Source organism: Mastigoproctus giganteus, chromosome 11 (assembly GCF_048544385.1).
Source record: "Mastigoproctus giganteus isolate SK-2022 chromosome 11, ASM4854438v1, whole genome shotgun sequence".
NCBI classification, from domain to species: Eukaryota; Metazoa; Arthropoda; class Arachnida; order Uropygi; family Thelyphonidae; genus Mastigoproctus; species Mastigoproctus giganteus.
Window position 1 is genome coordinate 58,683,865 of NC_143585.1, and position 21,865 is coordinate 58,705,729.

At 36.9% G+C, this 21,865-nt stretch overlaps 1 protein-coding gene across 2 annotated transcripts in view; it reads left to right on the forward strand.

Annotated features, from left to right (window-relative positions):
- LOC150078032 (putative phosphorylase b kinase regulatory subunit alpha) overlaps nt 1-21,865 on the forward strand; it is a 608,767-nt gene that overhangs the window by 256,930 nt on the left and 329,972 nt on the right. For both annotated transcript variants that reach the window (XM_090384728.1, XM_090384727.1), the window contains exons 14-15: nt 10,266-10,344; nt 18,636-18,770. In XM_090384728.1, coding sequence (XP_090240854.1) covers nt 10,266-10,344; nt 18,636-18,770 — 214 coding nt within the window. The remainder of the gene's footprint in view (nt 1-10,265; nt 10,345-18,635; nt 18,771-21,865) is intronic.

Sequence of the window (21,865 nt, forward strand, 5' to 3'; positions counted from 1 at the left end):
GTATTATGCTATACCTTTTTTACACTTGTAAAGTTATAAGTTAATTATAATAGGTAATAAAATTATCTGTTAATGCCATCCTACATGATTTTTACTTTCCAGATACCTATTTATTACAATGAAAACACTAGAATTTCCCTACCATGCACTACAATACAAGTGACGAGATACAATATTTTCACCAAATCACTGATACAAAGGTTCTACTTATATTAAGCTGTATCCTCTAAAATCTCTAGCCAGATTTAAAAATAAACTAATGAACATGACTAAGGAAAATGACCATAAAGTGATTTATAGTCCTAGTCATTTTACTAAAACTGCAAAATTTTTCAAAAGGTTATTCATTCTCATGAGCTCAAAACTGTTTTACCTTCCTCAGATAAGGCGCCTCCATAGCCAGGTGGGCACGAGCAGCAGTGCGTAGCACACGCTTCTTGATTAGACCGGGGTTTGAGCCCATGACCACCAAATACGGAGGAATGCAGAAAGGTCAGGGAATGACCACTGCATATCCTCGGAACAATACGGCCTTAGTTGCTAATGCTCCTAAAAACCAAATAACAACAATAACTTCCTCAGATAATATTCTTATTGATATTCCTCAGATACAATATTCCTCATCAATTTCCGTCATTTTTATGATATTCTTCTATTATTCATGTAGAATATATGCTACATATTTCTTAGTTGTTCAAAGTCAGAACAAATTGTTATGACCATAGATCCTTGCATGCCTCCTGTAAATGAGCCCTAAATGATTGTGTAATATGACACAATATGTACAAATAGACTCAAACTTCAAAGGAAAATCTACACTGAAAATATTGTTTCTTGAGAAGTTTTGTAAAGAAATGGAAGCTGGCAAAAGATGTTGCTAATAATCAAACTAAACTAAAATTCAAGCATTGTATTCATAAAAATGTTTCCACTTGTTATATGTCAATAACTTTGTTTTCTTTTATTAATTCTGCTTGTTATATAAACAATTATCAATAGTTATTTTATTGATTATGTGATATTTTAGCAATAAATTGATAATATATATCATATATATTAACAATAATTACTCATATCTTTAATTTGGTAGCAAAGTATTTTTGAAAATGTATCTTGGTCAAAATATTTGAGAACATTTTCTGGGGTGCACCAGTCCTTTTAAGTAAAATAAGGGTGCACGACCAAAAATGTTTGGAGACCACTGATTTATGTATACCTTATGGTTTACTGTATATGATACGTAATGCAAAATAAAATATGAAAAGAATAAAAAATATATATATATGTCGTTCTTGTTAATTTTTATTTTTTACATCTTGTGCAACAAAAAACTTCCATTTTTTACTGTTCTACTCATTAAAGCAGGAGTTGTTTCCTCGTGTTTTAATGAGTAGTAATGAATAGTAATCAGTAATCTTTCTTTATCTTTAATAATTGTTGCAATTCTCGATTGATTCACACCATAATGACTAGCTATGTCCTCCTGCTTCTGACCTCTTTCTGTCCTTTTCATGATGTCTAGCTTTGTTTCTAAATGAATACTGCATTTTCTTTTACTAACACTATCAGCACCAGAACTACTATTTCGCTTTGGACCCATGATTGCTTAAATTTTTAAAAATATATTTTTAAGTCACCAAATGCAGAATTACACTTTTTTTTTTTTTTTTTTTTTTTTTTGAGAACCCCAAACACAAGAGGTATTAGAACCTATAGTACTTAGTACCGTGCTTGGGTTGGTGGTTGAGAAGACGAAAGAAGATATTTGTTGATATTGGACTTGAACTTCTGTATATTGTAATTTTCAGGAAATATGTGTGAAGGAAGGTTGTTCCAGAAAATGGCAGTTGAATGAATAAATGAGGAAGATGAAAAGTTGGTTCTGTGGGTTTGAAGTTGGACGATAAATGGATGTTGACTGGTGGCGGCACGTGTTCGGACTGTTTTGAAAGAGAGAGAGAGATAGCGGGAATTATAGAAGCCAATTCAGAAGAACAGTGCCCATGGAAGTATCTGTAGAAGAGGCATGCAGCAAAAACAGTACATCTATGAGAAAGCGAGTGGAGAGACTCTGTTATAGATGAATCATTAATTAACCTAACTGCCCTCTTCTGAATGGAATCAAGAAGCCTGAGAGAGGTTTTGGGGGCACCACCCCAGATGTGGGAACAATATTCCATGGCAGGGCGGATTTACAATTTATACAGAGTGAGCAGCTGTTTGGAAAAGAGAAAACCAAGTTTTTTAGATGCAGAGGAAGCAATATTTGTAATGTGCTTGTGCCAAGAGAGATTACAAGTCAGGGTAATCCCCAAAAGAGATACATCATTTTGCCTAGAAATCGGAGTGTCACTAAAGAGAAGCATAGGAGCAGAAGAATCCTTTTTGCGAGATATAAGACAAGACTGAGTTTTAGAAGGGTTGAAATCAACTAAGTTGTCTTTGCCCCACTGGAGAATTACCTGAAGATCGGCATTTAAGGAATTGGTAGCAGATTTTCGAGAAGTTGAAGCTGATTGAGCAGGACAAGGGTTCTCAAAATGGAAAGTGGAATGCAATGTGCTATCATCCGCAAAACTATGGATAAGATTTCCAGTCAATGGAAGAAGGTCATTGATATACAAGAGGAAAAGAGTGGGGGAAAGAACTGAACCTTGGGGGACACTGGCATTAGTTGAGAAGTTAGAAGACAGAGAGCCACTTACCATCACCCTCAGTGAGCAATCAGAGAGAAAACTGGATAACCAATTACTAAAAACAGTTGGCAAACCATAGGATGGAAGCTTGTTTAGAAGACCTTTATGCCAAACACGATCAAAAGCCTTTGAGATGTCAAGAGCAACTACTTGTGTTTCACCGAACCTTTCCATTGAATTAGTCCATAAATGGGTAACATAAGCCAGAATATCACCAGTGGATCGACACTGACGGAATCCATACTGGCGATCGTTGATCAGACGAAAGGTTTCTAGGTAGTTTAAGAGTTGGCGGTTAATTGATTTCTCCATTACTTTAGAAAGAGTAGAAGTAATTGCAATGGGACGATAATTGATTGGGAGGGATTTGTCACCCTTTTTAGGAACTGGCTGGATATGAGCAAATTTCCAAGCAGAAGGAAAAACACCTTTGGAATAAGAAAGTGAAAAAAGGCGGCAAAGAATAGGAGTAAGTTCAGGAGCACAGGTTTTGAGAACAAGTGGAGAAATACCATCAGGACCTGGAGCTTTCTTAGCATCAAGATTCATCAAAATCCTTCTGATATCCTTTTGACAGAAGACCACAGGAGGCATTGAATGGAGCGTGATAGGAATGGTGGGAGGTGTTTTACCAAGATCATTAATACATGAGCTGGAAGAAAAATGGGATGCTAGCAGGTCAGCTTTATCCTTGGCTGAAGTGACAACAGAACCATCTGGTTTGGACAGAGGTGGGAGCAGAGATGGGCAAAAGTTGCGGCCAATAGCTTTGGCAAGAGACCAGAATGCTCAGCTACCATTGGGCCAAGAAGCAAGTTTTCTACTCTTAGCCTGTTCAAACTCTAGTTTGGACTGATTAATAACTGCTTTACAATTGTTGCGGGCTTTGGTGTAGGCAGAAAATGAAACTGAAGAATTAGAAACAAGCCAATTACGATATGCAACATTCTTCTCTTGGACAGCCTTAGCACATTTATTGGAAAACCAAGGTTTAGATAAAGGACGAGATTTTAAAGTGGAGTGTGGGATAAGGGATTCCATTCCTGCAAGAATAATTTCACTGACACGATCTGAGCAAACGTTGACATCAGAAGTTTTGAAACAGTAATCAGACCAGGGAAAAGAAGAAAAGAAATCTCGGAGGTCATCCCATTTTGCATTGTTGTAATGTCAAACAATATGAGGTTGGGAATAGCCATGAGATAAAGGTTCCATTGGAGAAGAGACAATCACTAAGTTGTGATCTGAAGTGCCTAAAGGACCTCTCACTTCGACCTTGTACTTAGAAGGGTTGTTCGTGAGAAAAAGATCAAGCGCATTGGCTGTATGATTAGGATTGTCTGGTATTCTTGTAGGTAAATGAACAATCTGTGCTAGGTCATTAGTAATTGCAATAGCCTCAGCATCTCGACCTTTTTGGTCGGTGTGACTAGAAAACGGAAACCAGCTGGAGTTGTGAACGTTAAAATCACCGAGGAAAATTACCTCACTGTTAGGAAAGTTGGACTGGAAAAAGTCATGTTGCAAAGAGAGGAAGTCAGAGAGCTCCAAGTGATTAGTGGAGTTGGGAGAACGGTAGAGACAACAGATGAATTTGACACAATGAGGTAGAGAGATTTTAAGCCAGAGAAGATCAAAGAGAGGAGATTCCAAATTGCCAAGTCTCTGGCAGGGAATATCAGAACGGACATATGCACAAGTACCACCTTTGAGGCGAAAGAATCATACAGCAAATAGGTTGGACATCTGAGATGAGCAGTTGTTGAATCAACTGATAACTGAGATTCAGTCAGAAAAAGTACATGGGGTTTGGAAGACTGCAAGTGAAAATGGACATCGTTGAGATTGGAATTGAGACCACGTATATTTGTGAAATGAGTTAGGAGGTCCTTGGGAGGTTTAGATCTTTTCACAGATAAGCTTGCTCTATTATTTTGACAATTCATGGTGTATTCAATAGTAAGAAAAAGTGGGTGGGACATGCTGTATGAAGTAATGAAATTTTTGGATATGGCGTACATGTGGTAAGAATATACCCAGATCCTTGACATAACATGGCCTCGGCAATGCTCCCCGCATACACACTACTTGGACTCCCTCCAGTCACTATCTGGCAGAGTAGAGTTAGCAAGATTATACACTAGCTGATCCGGAAGCCTCCTAGAGAGTTACCAATAGGTTTGGTCCGGTGTACTATCTAGCGGCTGGCCTGCGAACACCGTTTTAGAGCTGTACCCTCGAAATGTAAGGAATATTGGATCTCGCCACGACATTCATCATAACCTCAAAAATCATCAATCATACTGCATGATGGAAGAGATAGGGAAGGGTTGACCGGAACTTAGCTCTAGAGACTAAACATGGGTTCCACCACTTCAAGCCTCCAATAAGCAAAGTGGTGGTATTTCACCAGTTGATGAGAGTCGTCTACCACCTATTACTGCCTGGTAACATAGAGGGGCGGCGTTCCTCCATGTGGTGTGGGCGCCACACCTCGACCCCTGGTTACGTTGGTTCACACCTGGGTGGTCACCCACCATATACTTGTGCTTAGAGGTTATACCCAGGATTACTAACAGTCCCACCATCGTGAAGGTGCAAGCAGAGGATTTGGCTGTCATAGACCGTCCGGACTTCGCCGAAATTGGGTCCACTTGACTTGAGTGTCACCCGAATATCAGTTCCATCAGCGTTTATACTCCCAGGTAGCAAGAACAGCTTGTCTGGCATATCTGAGAGAATATCTGTGACAACCTCAAGGACCGAACAGTGACTTAACAGTGTCTATAAAACAACTGACAATGTTTGTTGTTTGCAACATGAAAGATCGGTCGGGCACATTTTTTGCTGTGTGTTCGTAGTGCTGCTATTATCCCTTTCAGATATCTTTGTGACTGGAAGAGAAAGGGATGGTGAAGCCTCCCTTTTCCAGACCCTAAGTGAACCAACGGTTGACCGTCCAAGATAACCTAGGAAAAGCAAGTGATGATCCTATTATATTATAATAGGAGAATCACAGATTTCTTTCCCACGAGAAAACATTCTACGTGATGCGGCATGTAAACCAACATTTATTTACTGGTTGTTGTTGTTATTTGGTTTTTAGGAGCATTAGCAACTAAGGCCATATTGCTCCGGGGATATGTGGTGGTCATTCCCTGACCTTTCTGCATCCTCCGTATTTGGTGGTCATGGGCTCGAACCCCGGTCTAATCAAGAAGCGTGTGCTACGCACTGCTGCTCCTGCCCACCTGGCTACAGAGGCGCCTTTATTTACTGGCTAGATTAGTTTTATTAACCAAAAGCAGTTCAGTTTAATTATCATATAATAATTTTCTGATAATTATTGTAATAAATACATTTTTTAAAAAGTTTATTTATTTAATTCTTACAATTATGTTCACTATACATTTGGCATTTCGTTTTATAAGGAACTCTATCTATTGGTGACTTTAAGAAATTGTGAATGAATTTTGATGTTCGTTAAAGCGAATGTTCATAAGCCGAATGTTCATGTGATATCAAAATTATTTTTTACATCCAGTTCCTTTGTTACCGAATTGTAGTGTCCAGTCAAATTGGTCAGACAGGACTTCCCCTTAACAAACCCATGCTATGTTTGCTGTGTTTGAATTATTATTGTAGTCTTGTCTAGGTGATCCTGTATCACCTCTTTAACCAGTGACTCCATTATTTTCCCTAGAACAGAAGTTAAACTAACAGTTTTATAATTTTTTGTGTCACCCATCATGCACACCCCTTCCCTTTGTGAATTGAGGATACATTTGTCCATGGGGCCTCCCTTGACTCTAAGGATGCTCCCATAATTATGGCTAAGGGTTTGCTAACTTCCCTTGCTGCCTCCAATATAACTAGATAGATTTCATCTGTCCCAAGTGCTTTTTTTTTTAATTTAACTTCATCAATTTCTCCTCCATTTTGCTCTCAGTTATCATAAAATCACTTAGCTCCCTATTAGAGTTTGATAAACTTCTGGCATTCCCCTCCTTGAATAACTTGTGTGATGTAGATGCAAAATACTCGTTCAGTTTATCAGCTACTTGAGCAGTATCATCATTAGTCAAACCATCTATGTTAAGTGCAGACCAATTTGATTAATCTCCTTCCTTCTAGAGTTTACATAAGTAAAGAACTCTTTGCTGTTTTTCTTTGCACCCTTTGCCAAAGATTTATTATTATTATTATTATTATTATTATTATTATTATTATTATCATTAGCCATATGGTGCAAGGAAGCCTGAGGCTTATGCTGCACCAGCAAAAAAAAAAAAAAATTTCTGAATTACCCCGAGAGAGAGAGAGAGAGAGAGAGAGAGAGAGAGAGAGAGAGAGAGAGAGAGAGAGAGAGAGAGAAGAATCACCAAGAAGAGAAGAATGATGATATCCAGCTCAGGACCCTGGGTGTGCCAAGCCCATACTCACCAGACGCGAGCCCCTGGGGCTTCTCATAATCTGTCTTTGCCTGCCTAACCTCCTTTGTAACTTGATTACAGACTAGCTTATATCTGTGCTAGACTTCTGTGTTGCCTGATAATTTATATGCATTCCATGCATTTTTCTTTTCTTCCACGAGCCTCATTGATTCATCTGACATCCATTTAGGCCTGAACCATGAACAGTATTTCTTAATTGGTATGAAAAGATTAAGATTAAGACCCTGAAGGCTTCCCAATTAAGACCCTGAAGGCTTCCCAATTAGAATTCACCACTGATAACATCATCGGTTGATCCCACTTTATATAATTTGAAAACCATCTGAGGCCACTGTAGTCACCTTTACAAAAACAAAAACCCTTCCCTTTACCCTTGATGGTAGTTACATCTTTAATTAAATTCCACATCAGTACACTGTGATCACTGTCATCTAGTGGTTCCTTTATCTGTAAATTCATTATGCATGAATAATCAATGCTCATAATCAGATCAAGTGTATTACTCCCTCTGGTTGCCACTTGAACATGTTAAAAAACAATCCTCCAACAAATCCACAAAAGTATTGCTAGCATATGAGTGACCAACCCACAAGTTCCAGTTAATATCTGGAAAGTTAAAATCCCCCATTACAAGGCATTCTGATTTATTGCCACACTCTATTTCTCTGTACAATTTATTGTTGTACTCATCAGAGTCATTAGCCTATAACACACCCCCAGTCTCATTTTGCCTTTCCAATGTTTGTCACACCAAACAGACTCAACATTGCACTGTCCACCCATGGCAACTGGATGCACTTCCTTAGATTTTGTGTGTTTCTTAACTAACTGCATAATCCCTACCCTGTTTATCCTTTCTGTACACATTGTAGTCCCCAAATTCCAATTCTGCACTGCTTATATCTGTGTGACTCCATGTCTCTGATATCCCAACAATATCTAACTTTGATTCCTTGATCAGCAATTCAAATTCATCAAATTTATTTACTGTACTTCTGCATGCAAGTATACGTCCATGTGTTCTTTCTCTTAGTTACCCTAGCACAATCCATGTATTTATTTATTCTCTGATGACTCCCAACAGTCTATGAAATCCCCTGCAATTTGCTCTCTAGGCTGCTGCTCATTGCAATAGAAGCAGTGCAAGAATCAGTTTTGCCTCTGCCTGTATGTACTGTTAATTTTTGTGTGTGAAGCCCCCTTCCCCGAAGCTAGCAGTTATGTGACCCACCTAACGTTGCCTCGTTAGCATCAGCAAATATTCTTGCACCCTTTCTATTTAAGTGTATCCCATCCCTATAGAAGCAGTTTCTCCTGTTAGCAAGCACAGACCACGCTGAAAAAAAAAGTCTTACCCATGAGCCTTGCACAATCTCTCCAGGGCCGAATTGATTGACAAGGCTCTCATCATATACTCTCTCCTATTATGTCTTATCAGAATTGCAGACACTTTCAAATTTAACCCTAACTCGCAACTTTTTTTCAGCATTGACCTGTGCTTATTTAGTAAATCTGCAGATCTCTTGCTGTTAAGATTATTAGTGGTAACGTGTGTACAACAGTATTATTTTTTGTGCCCTTAAAAGATAATATCTTCCCTACGTCATCAGCTTTTGCCCCTGGCAGACATACCCTGGTCCTGTTCCACATATCCTTTTTGCATAATATATTCCCCATCTCCCTGACAATATAGTCACCAATAATAACTGCTTCCTTTGGGACCAGTGCATTCTGCCTTGGAGATTGCCACTGTGTTGTCTGATGCACAGGAGTGAGTTGGGCAGCTGAGAGCTTGATGGGCCCTCACATTAATTTCTTCGAGGGCATCTACCCTACACCTCAAACTCTCATAGACGCCAATCAGAACACTGAGTCGGTACCTAATTTCTTCACAGTCTCTGCACCTAGCACACATAAAGACATTCTCCTTGGCTAGATCATGTACTGTTCTAGAGAGGTCTGCAAACATTTCACATTTTGCACATTTTTTTAGACTGAGATGTGTTGGAGAATCGCCCCCTTTGGTTCTCCCACGAGCCACAGTACTACTGCTACTTTGTGCTCATTGTTTTGCTGCTCTATTTTGGGTTGATTCCATTTAAGTATAATTTAATTAACAATGAAATTTAATAAGATTAATAAATTTTACTGATTAATTGATAATACTGTACTATACTAAGCTAACAGATTTCTAATACAATGCTATGTATTTCACTATTTAGTTTTGCGTTAAACCTTGTGCTATGAAGTTCGAGATTTACGTTACACTATTACGTATCGTATAACAATGGTGTCAAGTTACGAACTGTAAGATCTAAGTTAAGTATGAACTTTCTAAATTCAAATAAACCAAGGAGCTTGACCAGCACTATAAAGTTACTTATAGAAAGTAATTTTGTATAACAATTAAGTCAATAAAACAACCTGATATATATATATATAAAAACTTAGCACTTGCTGGAGTTGCAAAAATCTTGGCAAACGTGGTAATATCTTCGTAACCAGATCATCAGCCCACATTATCCATATTAAAGAGCAAGATACCCATTAAAAACACAGTTAATCAGAAAATACAATTTATTCTCAAGAAATTCAGAATTGTTTTACAGAATAGATATTTATCTGCATGTGTTTGTACTTACCCTATAAGAGAAATTTATTTACATATGAAACTTAGCTTTGCATATTTTAAAGCAAGAAAAACAGGATGACTACTGCCATTTAAACAAAATTGATCACATAAGGTGCACAGAGAACTTCATGCATTATGGACCCGTGAGATATATATTTTATAAACACAAAAATAAATAAATAAATAAATAAATTACTGAAATTTCTGTTGTTTTGCTCTTCGTGCACAGTAACATTTTCAACCATTTTTTTTTCTAAGGGGGGAAATAATTAAATAGAAAAATAAATAATAATGTTTTCAAAGCAAAAAAGTCAAATAACACTAAAGAAATGAAGGCCCTGCTGGATAATCAAGTGCACAGTTAAACAAGTATGTATAATAAATGTTCCAATGTAAATATCAATGTTAAATAAAATCAATTTATTTAGAAATTAAATGCTATTTTTTCCCTGCTATTCTTTTCTGTTTTTTTTTTTTATTTAGGGTTTTTTGGCTCCAGGTGAATTAGATCCACTGAATAGGAGATTGAGTTCAGAGAAGAAGCCAGATGTTGTTGTTCAAGGTTTGTTGTTGTTTTATGAAGAAAATTATGTTTTATAAGATTGTTTATCAACAGTAACGTATTTTGTTTTTACACTTGTGTAATCCAGCAACTGTACTTCACAGTTATCAGAAGTCGAAATCCTAGGAAGTATGTACACAAATACAGGAACTCCCCGACTTACGTAATATTCGACTTACAGAAATTCGACTTTAGCTAACTTTTTGCCGGCCAGTGCAAACTTAAAAAAAAAATCATGAAAACGTATTTTGCATTACATAGGAAAAAAGAGGTATCGCGAAATTATCATGTGAATCCAATAACACATTGGTTTTTTTTTTTTTTTTTATAATTCATTCCAAGTCTTTGGAAGTTGAAAATTTAGCTATATTACTAAGCTATTTATCCCTCTAAAAGGTCACATTTTTAATGGAAATTTCACTTCAATTTGATCGTTATGTTCCCGTTATACGAATCAATTTTGAATGCCTTTGTGTTGTGATATTTTTCTAAAGCACATTTCTGGAAGTAACGACCATAAAAAACACAATCAATTTGCACATTCTGGTTTACTGGGCTTTTCTGTTAGTGAATTTAATTATAAATGGGTAGTAAACTCAATCTTATTCCATTTGTGATAATACCGATAACTGCAATTGTGTGGATTTTTATGCTATTATGGAGAAATGTGTCCTCCTTCACTGAAATCTTCAATCATATAAAAAAGAAATTTTCAGAAACTTCTATTCATTCCTATTTACATATTACAATGATGAAGGGAAAGCGACCATGGAAGAGTGCAAATGATGATAGTGCCAGGAAACAAAACAAAATTGATTTAGAAATGAAGATGATTAATTAAGAAGCAAAAGAAAGTTTGTTTTCTATTTCAAGGGAGTTAGGTCTTGCTACTTCAACAGGGAATATTATTTTAAAGGACAATCAAAGGATCAACATACTTAAGATCAATAGTGATCACAAAACAGCGTTCAGGTGCTATATCAAAGATGGAACAGCTGTTAATAATATGGATGGAAAATCAGATTCAGAAGCGAGTGCCCCAGAGTCATTAGCATTAGATGCAAGAAAGCAAGCTTATGCAGCATCAGGCAAAAAAAAAAAAAAAAACTCCCCCCTCCCCATTCGTTCCAAATGCCTGTCCAGCTCAGCCTTAAATTTATTTAGGCCATCAACTTCCACAACAAAAGATGAAGTCTGTTCCACCAATCAACTACCTGCTGGCTAAAGGCAAATTTCTGCACATCTGTTCAACAACTGTCTTTTCTCAATTTGAATCTTTGCCCCCCCCCCCCAGGTTCTTAATCTGAGCAAGAGGAAGAATCCCATCAGCATTCAGCTTGCTCAAGCCATTCAAGGCCTTAAACACCTCAATCAGATTACCTCACAGGTACCTACCCTCCAGGCATTGCAATTTGCAGAACTTAAGCCTTTCTTCATAAGAGCACTCCTTCGTTCCTCTCACCGATCTTGTTGCTCTGCTTTGTACGTGTTCTAGCAACTCTACATCCTTTCTAAAATGTGGCCTCCAGACCCTATACAAGTATTGCAGGTATGGCCTGACTATTGCCACGTATAACTGGATAATCGCCTCCCTGTCCCTGCTATCAAAATTTGTATATATCATTGACAAGACTTCGTGACCTGCTCTGGCAGCCCGTCTGTACTGCTCAGTGAACTTCATATTACATTGCACAATTACCCCCAGGTCTTTTTCACTTTCCACTTCCCTGAGTGTAGTACCACACAGTTGGTACGTTTCTCTTTGGTGATTGCTACCCATATGCAGTTCTTTGCACTTGTCAATGTTAAACTTCAGTTGCCACTTCTCAGCCCATTTGCCCAACTTATCTAGATCCAGTTGAAGTAGCAGTCTCCGTAGCCAAGTGGTCAGGAGTGGGAGTGCAGTAGCACATGCTCCTTGAGTAGACCAGGGTTCAAGCCCTTGACTTCTAAATACGATCGATCTGCCAACTCACACTGGACCAGCATGGCAGATTATGGACCATTTCCCTCAACATGAATTGTTCAATACGCTTCCATTTTGCAGTGGGTTGATAATGGCTGCAGTTTACCTTTTTTTTTTTTAAATGTCTTTACTGTTGTTAACAACCCTGCCAACCTTTGTATCATCTGCAAACTTGGACATTAAACCTGATATACCTTGATCAATATCATTGATCAAGGTATATCAGGTTTGGCGCCTCCGTAGCCAGGTGGGAAGGAGCAGCAGTGCGTAGCATACGCTTCTTGATTTAGACCGGGGTTCGAGCCCGTCACCATCAAATACAGATGATGCGGAAAGGTCAGGGAATGACCACCGCATATCCTCGGAGCAATATGGCCTTAGTTGCTAATGCTCCTAAAAACCAAATAACAAACAACAAACAAACATATCAGGTTTAATATACAAAACAACAGTTGGCCCAATGCCGAACCCTGGGGAACTCCACTAATAACATTTGTCCACGAAGAGTGTCCATTGATTACCACTCTCTGTCGTCTCCCACTCAACCATCCCTTTATCCATTGTAGCAACTTACCCTTAATGCCATATCTCTCTACGTGCAACAGTATCAAAAGCGTTCCTGAAATCCAAGTATATGATATCAAAATTATTTTGGTCAGACAAGACCTCCCTTTAACAAACCCATGCTGTGTTTGAATTATTACTGCTCTCTTGTCTAAATGATCCTGCAATGCTTCTTTAACCAGTGACTCCATTCTTTTTCCCTGGAATAGAAGTCAACCTAACAGGTCTGTAATTACTCATGTCACCCTTTGATCTCCCTTTGTGAATTGGAGATACATTTGCACATCTCCAGTCCATGGGGACTTCCCCCGAGTCCAAGGATACACTCATAATTATGGCTAAGGGTTTTCTTTCTTCCATTGCTGCCTCCTTTAATATAACCGGAAAGATCTCATTCACCCCAGGTGCCTTTCTTATGTTTAACTTCAACAATTTCTCTTCCACTTTGCTCTCAGTTATTGCAGAATCATTTAACTCCCTGTTAGAGTTAGATAAGCATCTGTAGGTCTCCTCCATGAATAACTCCTCGTGTGTGAATGTAGATGGAAAATGCTCATTTAATTAGGAAGCTATCTGAGAACAATCATCTACAGTCAAATGGATATCAAGTGGACCAATCTGATTAATGCCCTTCCTTTTAGAGTTTATAGAAGTAAAGAAGTTTTTTCTGTTTTTCTTTGCATCCTTTGCCAAAGATTTTTCCTAATCTGCCTTCGCTTCCTAACTTCCTTTGTGACTTGATTACAGACTAGCTTGTATCTACCATAGGCTTCTATGTCTGCTGACAATTTATGTTCATCCCATGCATTTTTCTTCTCTGCCACGAGTCTCATTAGTTCATCTGACATCCATTTGGGCCTGAACCTAGAGCAGTATTTCTTAGTTGGAACAAATGGATTAGTAGCTTCCAAAATTACTTCCTTGAATTCTTCCCATTTAGAATTTTCTGATGGTAACATCATCAGTTGGTCCCACTGTATAGAACCTAAAAGAATCTCTGAAACCACTGTAGTTACCTTTGCAAAAGCAAAACCCTTCCATTTATTCCTGATGGTGGTTACATCTTTAAGTTAATCCCACATCAGTACACTGTGATCACTACCACCTAGTTGTTCCTTTATCTGTAAATTCTTAATGCATGAATAATCACTGCTGATAATCAGATCAAGAGTGCTACTCCCTCTTCTTGCCTGTTTAACATGTTGCTGTAGAAAACAGTCATCCAATAAATTCACAAAAGCCCTTGCTAGTGTGCGAGTGATCAATCCAAAAGTTCCATTCAATATCTGGGAAGTTAAAATCTCCCATTATAAGACACTCTTATTTACTGGCCCACTCTGCTTCTCTGTATAATCGTTCATTGTACTCATCAGAATCATTAGGCCAATAACAAACTCCTACACTCATTTTTGGTTTCCTTGTCCTTATGTTGTTGTTGTTATTTGGTTTTTAGGAGCATTATCAACTAAGGCCATATTGCTCCAAGGATATGTGGTGGTCATTCCCTGACCTTTCCACATCCTCCATATTTGGTGGTCACGGGCTCGAACCCCGGTCTAATCAAGAAGCATGTGCTACGCACTGCTGCTCCTGCCCACCTGGCTACGGAGGTGCCCCTTGTGCTTATGTCACACCAGGCTGACTCAACATTGCACTGTCCATCTATGTCAACAGGATGTGCTTCTTTATATTTTATATGGTGCCTCCGCAGCCAGGTGGGTAGGAGCAGCAGTGCGTAGCACACTCTTCTTGATTAGACCAGAGTTCGAGCCCATGACCACCAAATACGGAGGATGCAGAAAGGTCAGGGAATGACCACCTCATATCCCCGGAGCAATATGGCCTTAGTTGGTAATGCTCCTAAAAACCAAATAATAACGAATAACTTCGATTTTATGTGTTTCTTAACTAACAACATAATCCCTCCTCCCTTTCCAATGGTTTTTCTAGAGTATATGGCACCCAGGTGGCAATTGAAATCTGGTGCCCCCTTTAAAATTTTCTTCATATATCTATGTAATTTTCAGGTTTTCAGGTGCCCATTAAACATTGGCGACCGGGTGCAGTGCACCCCTTGCACACTTGGGATGCCCCGCCTCTGTACCTTCCTATCCTTTCTGTACACATTGTACTCCCCAAATTCCAATTCTGCATCCCTTATATCTGAGTGGCACCACGTCTCTGATATCCCAAAAATATCCACCTTGAATGTCTTAACTGACACTTCAAATTCATCAAATTTATTTACTATTCTCCTAGTATTGGTGTGGAAATATACGTGGAAATATACATGCACCTGTTCTTACTCTTAGTTACTCTAACACAGCCCATGTATTTATTTTTTCCATGATGACTCCCACCAGTCTCTGAAATTCCCAGCACCCTGCCCCCCAGGCCACTCGTCATTCTAATAGAAGCAGCGCAAGAATCACTTTCACCTTTGCTTGCAGCTACTGTTAATCTTTAGTCTATGAACCCCCCAATCTATCAGTTTTCCAAACTACGTACTGCCTAGATAGCATCAGCAACACTCTTTCCCCCTTCTATTTAAGTGTATTCCCTCCCTGTAGAAGCAGTCTGTCCTGTTAACAAGCATAGACCATGCTGAAAAAAAATTTCTGCCATGAGCCTTGCAAATCTCTCCAGGGCCAAATTGATTGACAGGGCTCTCATCATGTATTCCCTCCTGTCGTGTCTGGGAAGAATTGCAGACACTTTCAAATTTAACCCTAACTCACAACTTTTTTTTCAACATTGACCTGTATATGATAAGTAAATCTGCAGATCTCTACTCTTAAGGTCATTAGTGGCAATGTGTACAACAATATGACCTTTTGTGCCCTTAAAAGATGATATTTGCTCTACAACATCATTAATATTTGCCCCTGGCAGACATACCTTAGTCCCGTTTCACCTATCCTTTTTTTCAAAATATATTACCTACCTCCCTGACAATGGAGTCACCGACAATAACTTACTTCTATGAGCAGAGCCGGAACTAGGGTGGGGTGCGAGCCCAGGTGAGGCATTTTAAGAGCACATTCGACCAGTTATATAATTGAAATTTGCTTCATTTTTTATTTAATTACAGTTAGGTTGGACCTGTGTTTAATGAACTTCTTTGTAGCGAATTTTTGAATTTACTTTGGTAATTACATTTAAAAGTTTCTGTAGAATGAAGAAAACTTCCATATAACAAACGAATTAGGAGAGTCCTAACTTTGTATGCTTTGTTTAGGGTTAAAGGGATTACCTTTCCACAATGTAAGTGGAACGTAAAACATATGCAGCCTATCTCACATACTGAGGTCATTCTAGTCAACTGTTTCTATAACCAATCAAAAGATTAAGGCATATTCCCAGCACAGATAATAGCTTCTGGTCAACTTTTCTTTGTTTAAAATAAAAATAAAAATTTTATTAAAAGAAATACTGCATTAGTCTTGTAGTGCTGCTTATGATTCCAGAAATTTTTGTGATTTTTTTGTGAGATTGAAAAAAATTATAAATTCCGGATTTATATTTTATTCACTTACGGGAAAAAATATCAGGGTGGAACAGTGTTTTACAAATTTCAAATATAACAGAGAAGCTCCAATTACAAACTTCTATAAAATATGGCCCGATTTGTGACGTCACACTTCTGAGCTTTTTGGTTTGCCCTTCAGAGCTAACCACTGGAGGTCAAACACAATTTTTCAAATATCTGTTGATATTTCAACAGATATTTAAAAAAACGATATGTTATCAAATCTGCAGGATATAAAATCTGTAACCCCTTTACAACTTTTCCAATTTGTTCATGAGTATTGTCTAATAGAATCTTACAAAAAAAAAAAAAAAATGCTGCTATGAATTTTTCTTACCCTGCCTATAACAGTAGTTTCTTGGCTGATTAAGATTTTCTTCTAATTCTTAGGGATCATGGCTTATGACCACAATATCATCTGCAAATCATAAATGGTTTAGGTACTCTCCGTTCACGTTGACTCCTTTCTGCGACCAGTCTAATCTTCTGAAAGCTTCCTCAAGGGCAGCAGTAAACAACTTCGGATATATTGTGTCTTCTTTTCGAACTCTTTTTCTCAATTTTAAATTTACTACTGTCTTTTTCTGGTCTAGTAAAGGAGGTAGCATTCTCATATATTTTCTTCAAAATCATAATATATGGGGTATCTATGTCTTGTCTTTCCAGTGCCCGAAACATTGCCTTATGCTGTATGGGGTCAAATGCCTTTTCATAATCCACAAATGCCAGGCATAATGGTGTTTTATATTCATTTGCTTTCTCCATTATCTGTGATATTATGTGAAGGTGATCTGTAGTTCAGAATCCTGTCCTAAAGCCAGCTTGCTCTTTCGGTTGATTCTCATCAAGTATTCTTTGTAATCTGTTAGTAATGACCCTTCTGAACAACTTGAAGATGTGGGATAACAAGCTAATTGGTCTATAATTTCCAATTTCTGATTTATCTCCTTTCTGTTATTCAGTATCGATATTTTTCAGTATCGAGTATTATCTACGAGTTCCGTATCAAGTTATGTATTAATTAATTATGTTACGTTAGTAATCTAAGTTGTTATATGTATTTAGTTAAAAGTACAATTTAATTAACAACGAAATTTAACAAAATTAATAGATTTTACTGATTAATTGACAATATTATATTATATACTGTACTATACTAAGCTTACGTTATATAGTTCGGGCTATAGCGTTGTGATGTATAACAATGGCAGCAAGTTACAAAAGGTAATTCTATGGACACTTAAATATTAATTAACTTCCAAATCGCACTGTCTCAATTCAGAATAAACTAAGGATCCTGACTAGGTCTATAAGCTACTTATAGAAAATAATTTGATGTAACAATTGGTCAATAAAGCGGCTAAATATGGCTAAAAAACTTCTCGTTCAGCGGAGCTGCATGTAACATGCGGATTTGATACCCTTACCGATACTTTAATGCAATTACAAGGCCGAGTAAAGAATAAATACACCATATTAATCAGAAAAATCACAAAATAATGCTATACTACTAAATTTAAATCAAAAGTTTTAGAGTAACAATAATTTCAAATCAATAAATAAGAAAATCCACTTAGCGGCTTGGAACACTTCTGACTCCCTTGTCAGCGGCTTGGAACACTTCTGACTCCCTTGACTAGCCTTGTCAGCTAAAAATTAAAGCTTAAAAAAGCTTTAAAAATTATCCTTTATTTTGGAAAATATAAATCCATCTGATTTAGAACATTGAAATTATAACATAAGAAATGTTCAATATATGGACAAGAATGAGAAACTCCTCTGACTTATCATAATTATTTTGAAATGCCAAAACAGCATTTGATGTTTTATAATTTCGGCATTTTAACTTCATCTATTGCATGACAGCTTTGCATGACGTCTTATAAAATTAACTTTTCAGTAATTTTTTTAGACAACAGCTTGGATGAAGGCAAATTTTGTTTTGTGAGCTTTAATACTGTTACATTTACTTGGCAATTTAAATCCTGCGAGCCAAAAAATGCAAGAGAAGACAAAAAATGTTCACCTACTTTTTTTTAACTGATTTAACATAATATATATTGCTATGAAATAGTTTCAGCTTTTTTTTTAAGTGTGGAGAGAAAATTGTTTTGGTATGTTGTGGTTTACACAGTTCAGGATCTTTATTAGATTTTGAATTCATTTATTATTATTTTATAACAGTCTTGCTTCTCTGACATTCATTAAGTTATTATTTTATAAAAATTATAGTAGTGATCCTAGCTGAAGACAACTATGTTCAGGAAAAGTTAAAAAATCATGATATACATGTCCAGACTATTTCTGAGGTGTCACCCATTGAAGTTCAACCTGCTAGAGTTCTCAGCCATATATATAGTTACTTAGGTAAGAGATTCATCAGATATTTTTAACTTACATACATTGTGTTTTATGTGTTTAGTAGAGCGTAGATATTTAAACCTTCCCTTTACCTTAACTCACTGGTGTGCACAAGATGAATGTCAACTGGAACTCCCTTTACCTTAATCTCTCTCTCTCTCTCTCTCTCTCTCTCTCTCTTTCTCTCTCCCCCCCCCCCCCACTTCATGATTTTTAAATTTGGCTGGTTGTTCCATAATTATATTGATTTGTATGCATTTACTTTTGTATGTTGCCATACTATATAATTGATGATAGACACTTGTATTTATTATAAAAAAAAAATACAAAAAAAAAAAAAATAAATAAAGATTTATTATTGTAAAGCTTTATTATCAAAAACATTATTGCACCATACCATCACAGCCCGAGGGTAGGGATTTTCTAGACAACACAATTTAAAAAGAAACTATTAAAAATTAAAATAAAATAAAAATGCAAGATGAAACACAGAAACTTAAAGGTAAAGTCAGCATCAGAATATCTGGCTTTTTGTAAATTTAATATGAAATAATCATTATGTTATCCATTGGGCAAGGACTGGTATAACCTTTCTACAACATAACAACCAACTTACACCTAGTGGGATAACTTTACATATATACAACTTCCCAACAAGATGACTTTAAACCTCATAGTGCATTGGAAATTAATTTCAGTGGTTTGGGAAAAATGTTGTTTTATGGAGTGAAGTATGTGCTTTTCTATTCATATTGAGGATACATATTTTTGTTTTTAGGACAGATAATATGTAGTTAAGTGAGTGTTATTGGATCAGAATTTTTTAAAAATTAAGAATTTTGTATAATCCAGAAGGGGCCAGACTTTATATGGATAGTTTCAATAGTAACTGTAGGTTATATTACTTACAATGGAAATATATGGGGATCAAAGTTTTTGAACTGTGGTCAGTCAACAAATCCTGCCTGAGTGCAGTAAACCTTGGGGGGGGGAGAAACCAATGGGGTTGAGAAGTAGGACTGCCACCTCTCTAAAATTAAAAATGAGGATATTTGGGCAGAAAAATCTAGACTTTTGAGAACACCTTTCCCTATTGTATCAAAACACCTTACATTCTCTTAGTCTTTTCAAAAATGCCTATGCCTTTAATAACAGTTTATTATGATAATAGGGTAATAACACAGTCACTGGCCAAGTAATAACATGTTAAATATTTTAATTGAATATTTCAAGTCCTTTAAATTAACAGAATTCACACTTACCATTCTTATTGTTTGTTTGTTATTTGGTTTTTAGGAGCATTAGCAACTAAGGCCATATTGCTCCGGGATATGCGGTGGTCATTCTCTGACCTTTCCGCATCCTCTGTATTTGGTGGTGACGGGCTCGACCCCCAGTCTAATCAAAAAGCGTGTGCTGCGCACTGCTGCTCCTTCCCACCTGGCTATGGAGGTGCCTACCATTCTTATGCAGATTTCATAAGAATGGTAAAAAATGATACACAAAAAATTTACTTATGGAATAAAAAATACTTTAATTTTTCTCAGCATAATTTATTTGCTGTTCTTTACATTTCTTTTATTATATTTTTCCACTGATGCAATTTTTCTCTGTAAATCTGTGTTTTTGGATAAATATGAATGGAAATCTTTACACAGCGTGTCACTGAAATTGAATTTTGTAAGCATTAGTCCTTTAATAAAATCCACAGTAAATGAGTTTCTATCCTTAGACCATTGCATCTCCATTATTGAAAACAGTCTTTCAATAGATGCATTATGTGGTGGTATGGAAAAGAAAAATTGAGGAATTATTAACAGCTCTGAAAAAAACTCTTCATTCTTACAGTGGCTAAAATAATTAGCCCATCTTACTTTACAAGGAACAGAAACATCAGTATCCTTAATTTTTGCTACAATTTTTTTTAAATTACAAAACTGATCAAAGCACTTCACATCATCTACAGACACACTCCTTTTGTATGAAGGTACCTAATTGTTGAAACCACACTATCCCATTCAATTGGCTCTCTTAAAGACATCCACCTGAATGAAGAAACTTCTTCTAGTGGTTTCAACCACATGTCCAAGTATTCAGTGAATGATGAATATACGTTCTGGATATTTCTTCTGAAAACTCCACATTTCTCTATATATCCCTCTTCTTGCCTCTTCTCCAATATTTACTTCACTTTGAGGGAAATGAACGACATTTACTTCTTTCTGACAGAATATCCCTTATGGAAGCAAGAGCTTCAATAAAGTCTATCAAAGAATTGTCGTTCCTTTCAATGTTCATTATATATTAATTGAAGACTGACCCAATGTGTTCTGCTATGAAACAGAAGTTTTTTATAGGTAACCTCTGTAAATTTGCAGAATTTTTTAGGTTTTCAACACGTATAGTGTAGACACTGAAATAATGAAAAATTTTTAGAACAATGGAGTCAATATCTATATCAATTGCATCTGCTCCAGGCTGGATACAGTTATGCAGAATGTGGGCAGGGCAGTCCACTCCTATTAGTGATTGACCAAATAATCTTTGTAAATTTGAAAATACATTATTCCCATTGTATCTCCATACTCCTCCAAACATGGTGTTACAATTATCTCCACCAAATGCAATACATTTCTTATCCAGGCCACTTTTACACAAGGTCTCATACACATAGCCAGAAATAGTAGCTGTGGTCTCATCTGACTTGTTATTTAATTCTATTAGCTTAACCTTTGAGTCACCATTTTTCTAGTCAAAATAATGCACAAGAATAGGGAAAATTTTCAGAAATCCATGATTAGTGTGGCATCAGTGGAAACTCCAAAAACACTGTACGTTCTGCAGGGACTTAACAACTTCTTCAACTGAATGGACTGCTAAGACAGAGTTTATAGCTTCAGTCTTTGTTTCTGCACAAGATAATCCTCCTAGCAATATCTGAATCAGAGCATATCGACTTTAATAATTCTGCTGTACAAGAGATCAATTTATAGCTGTGGTGATGTGCCACTGTATGAAAGGCAAGGGTTCCTTCAGCAAAAGAAACTCTTGCATCAAGCTTTTTAGAGGCATTTACTAAAAAGTCTGTTACCTTGCTGCAA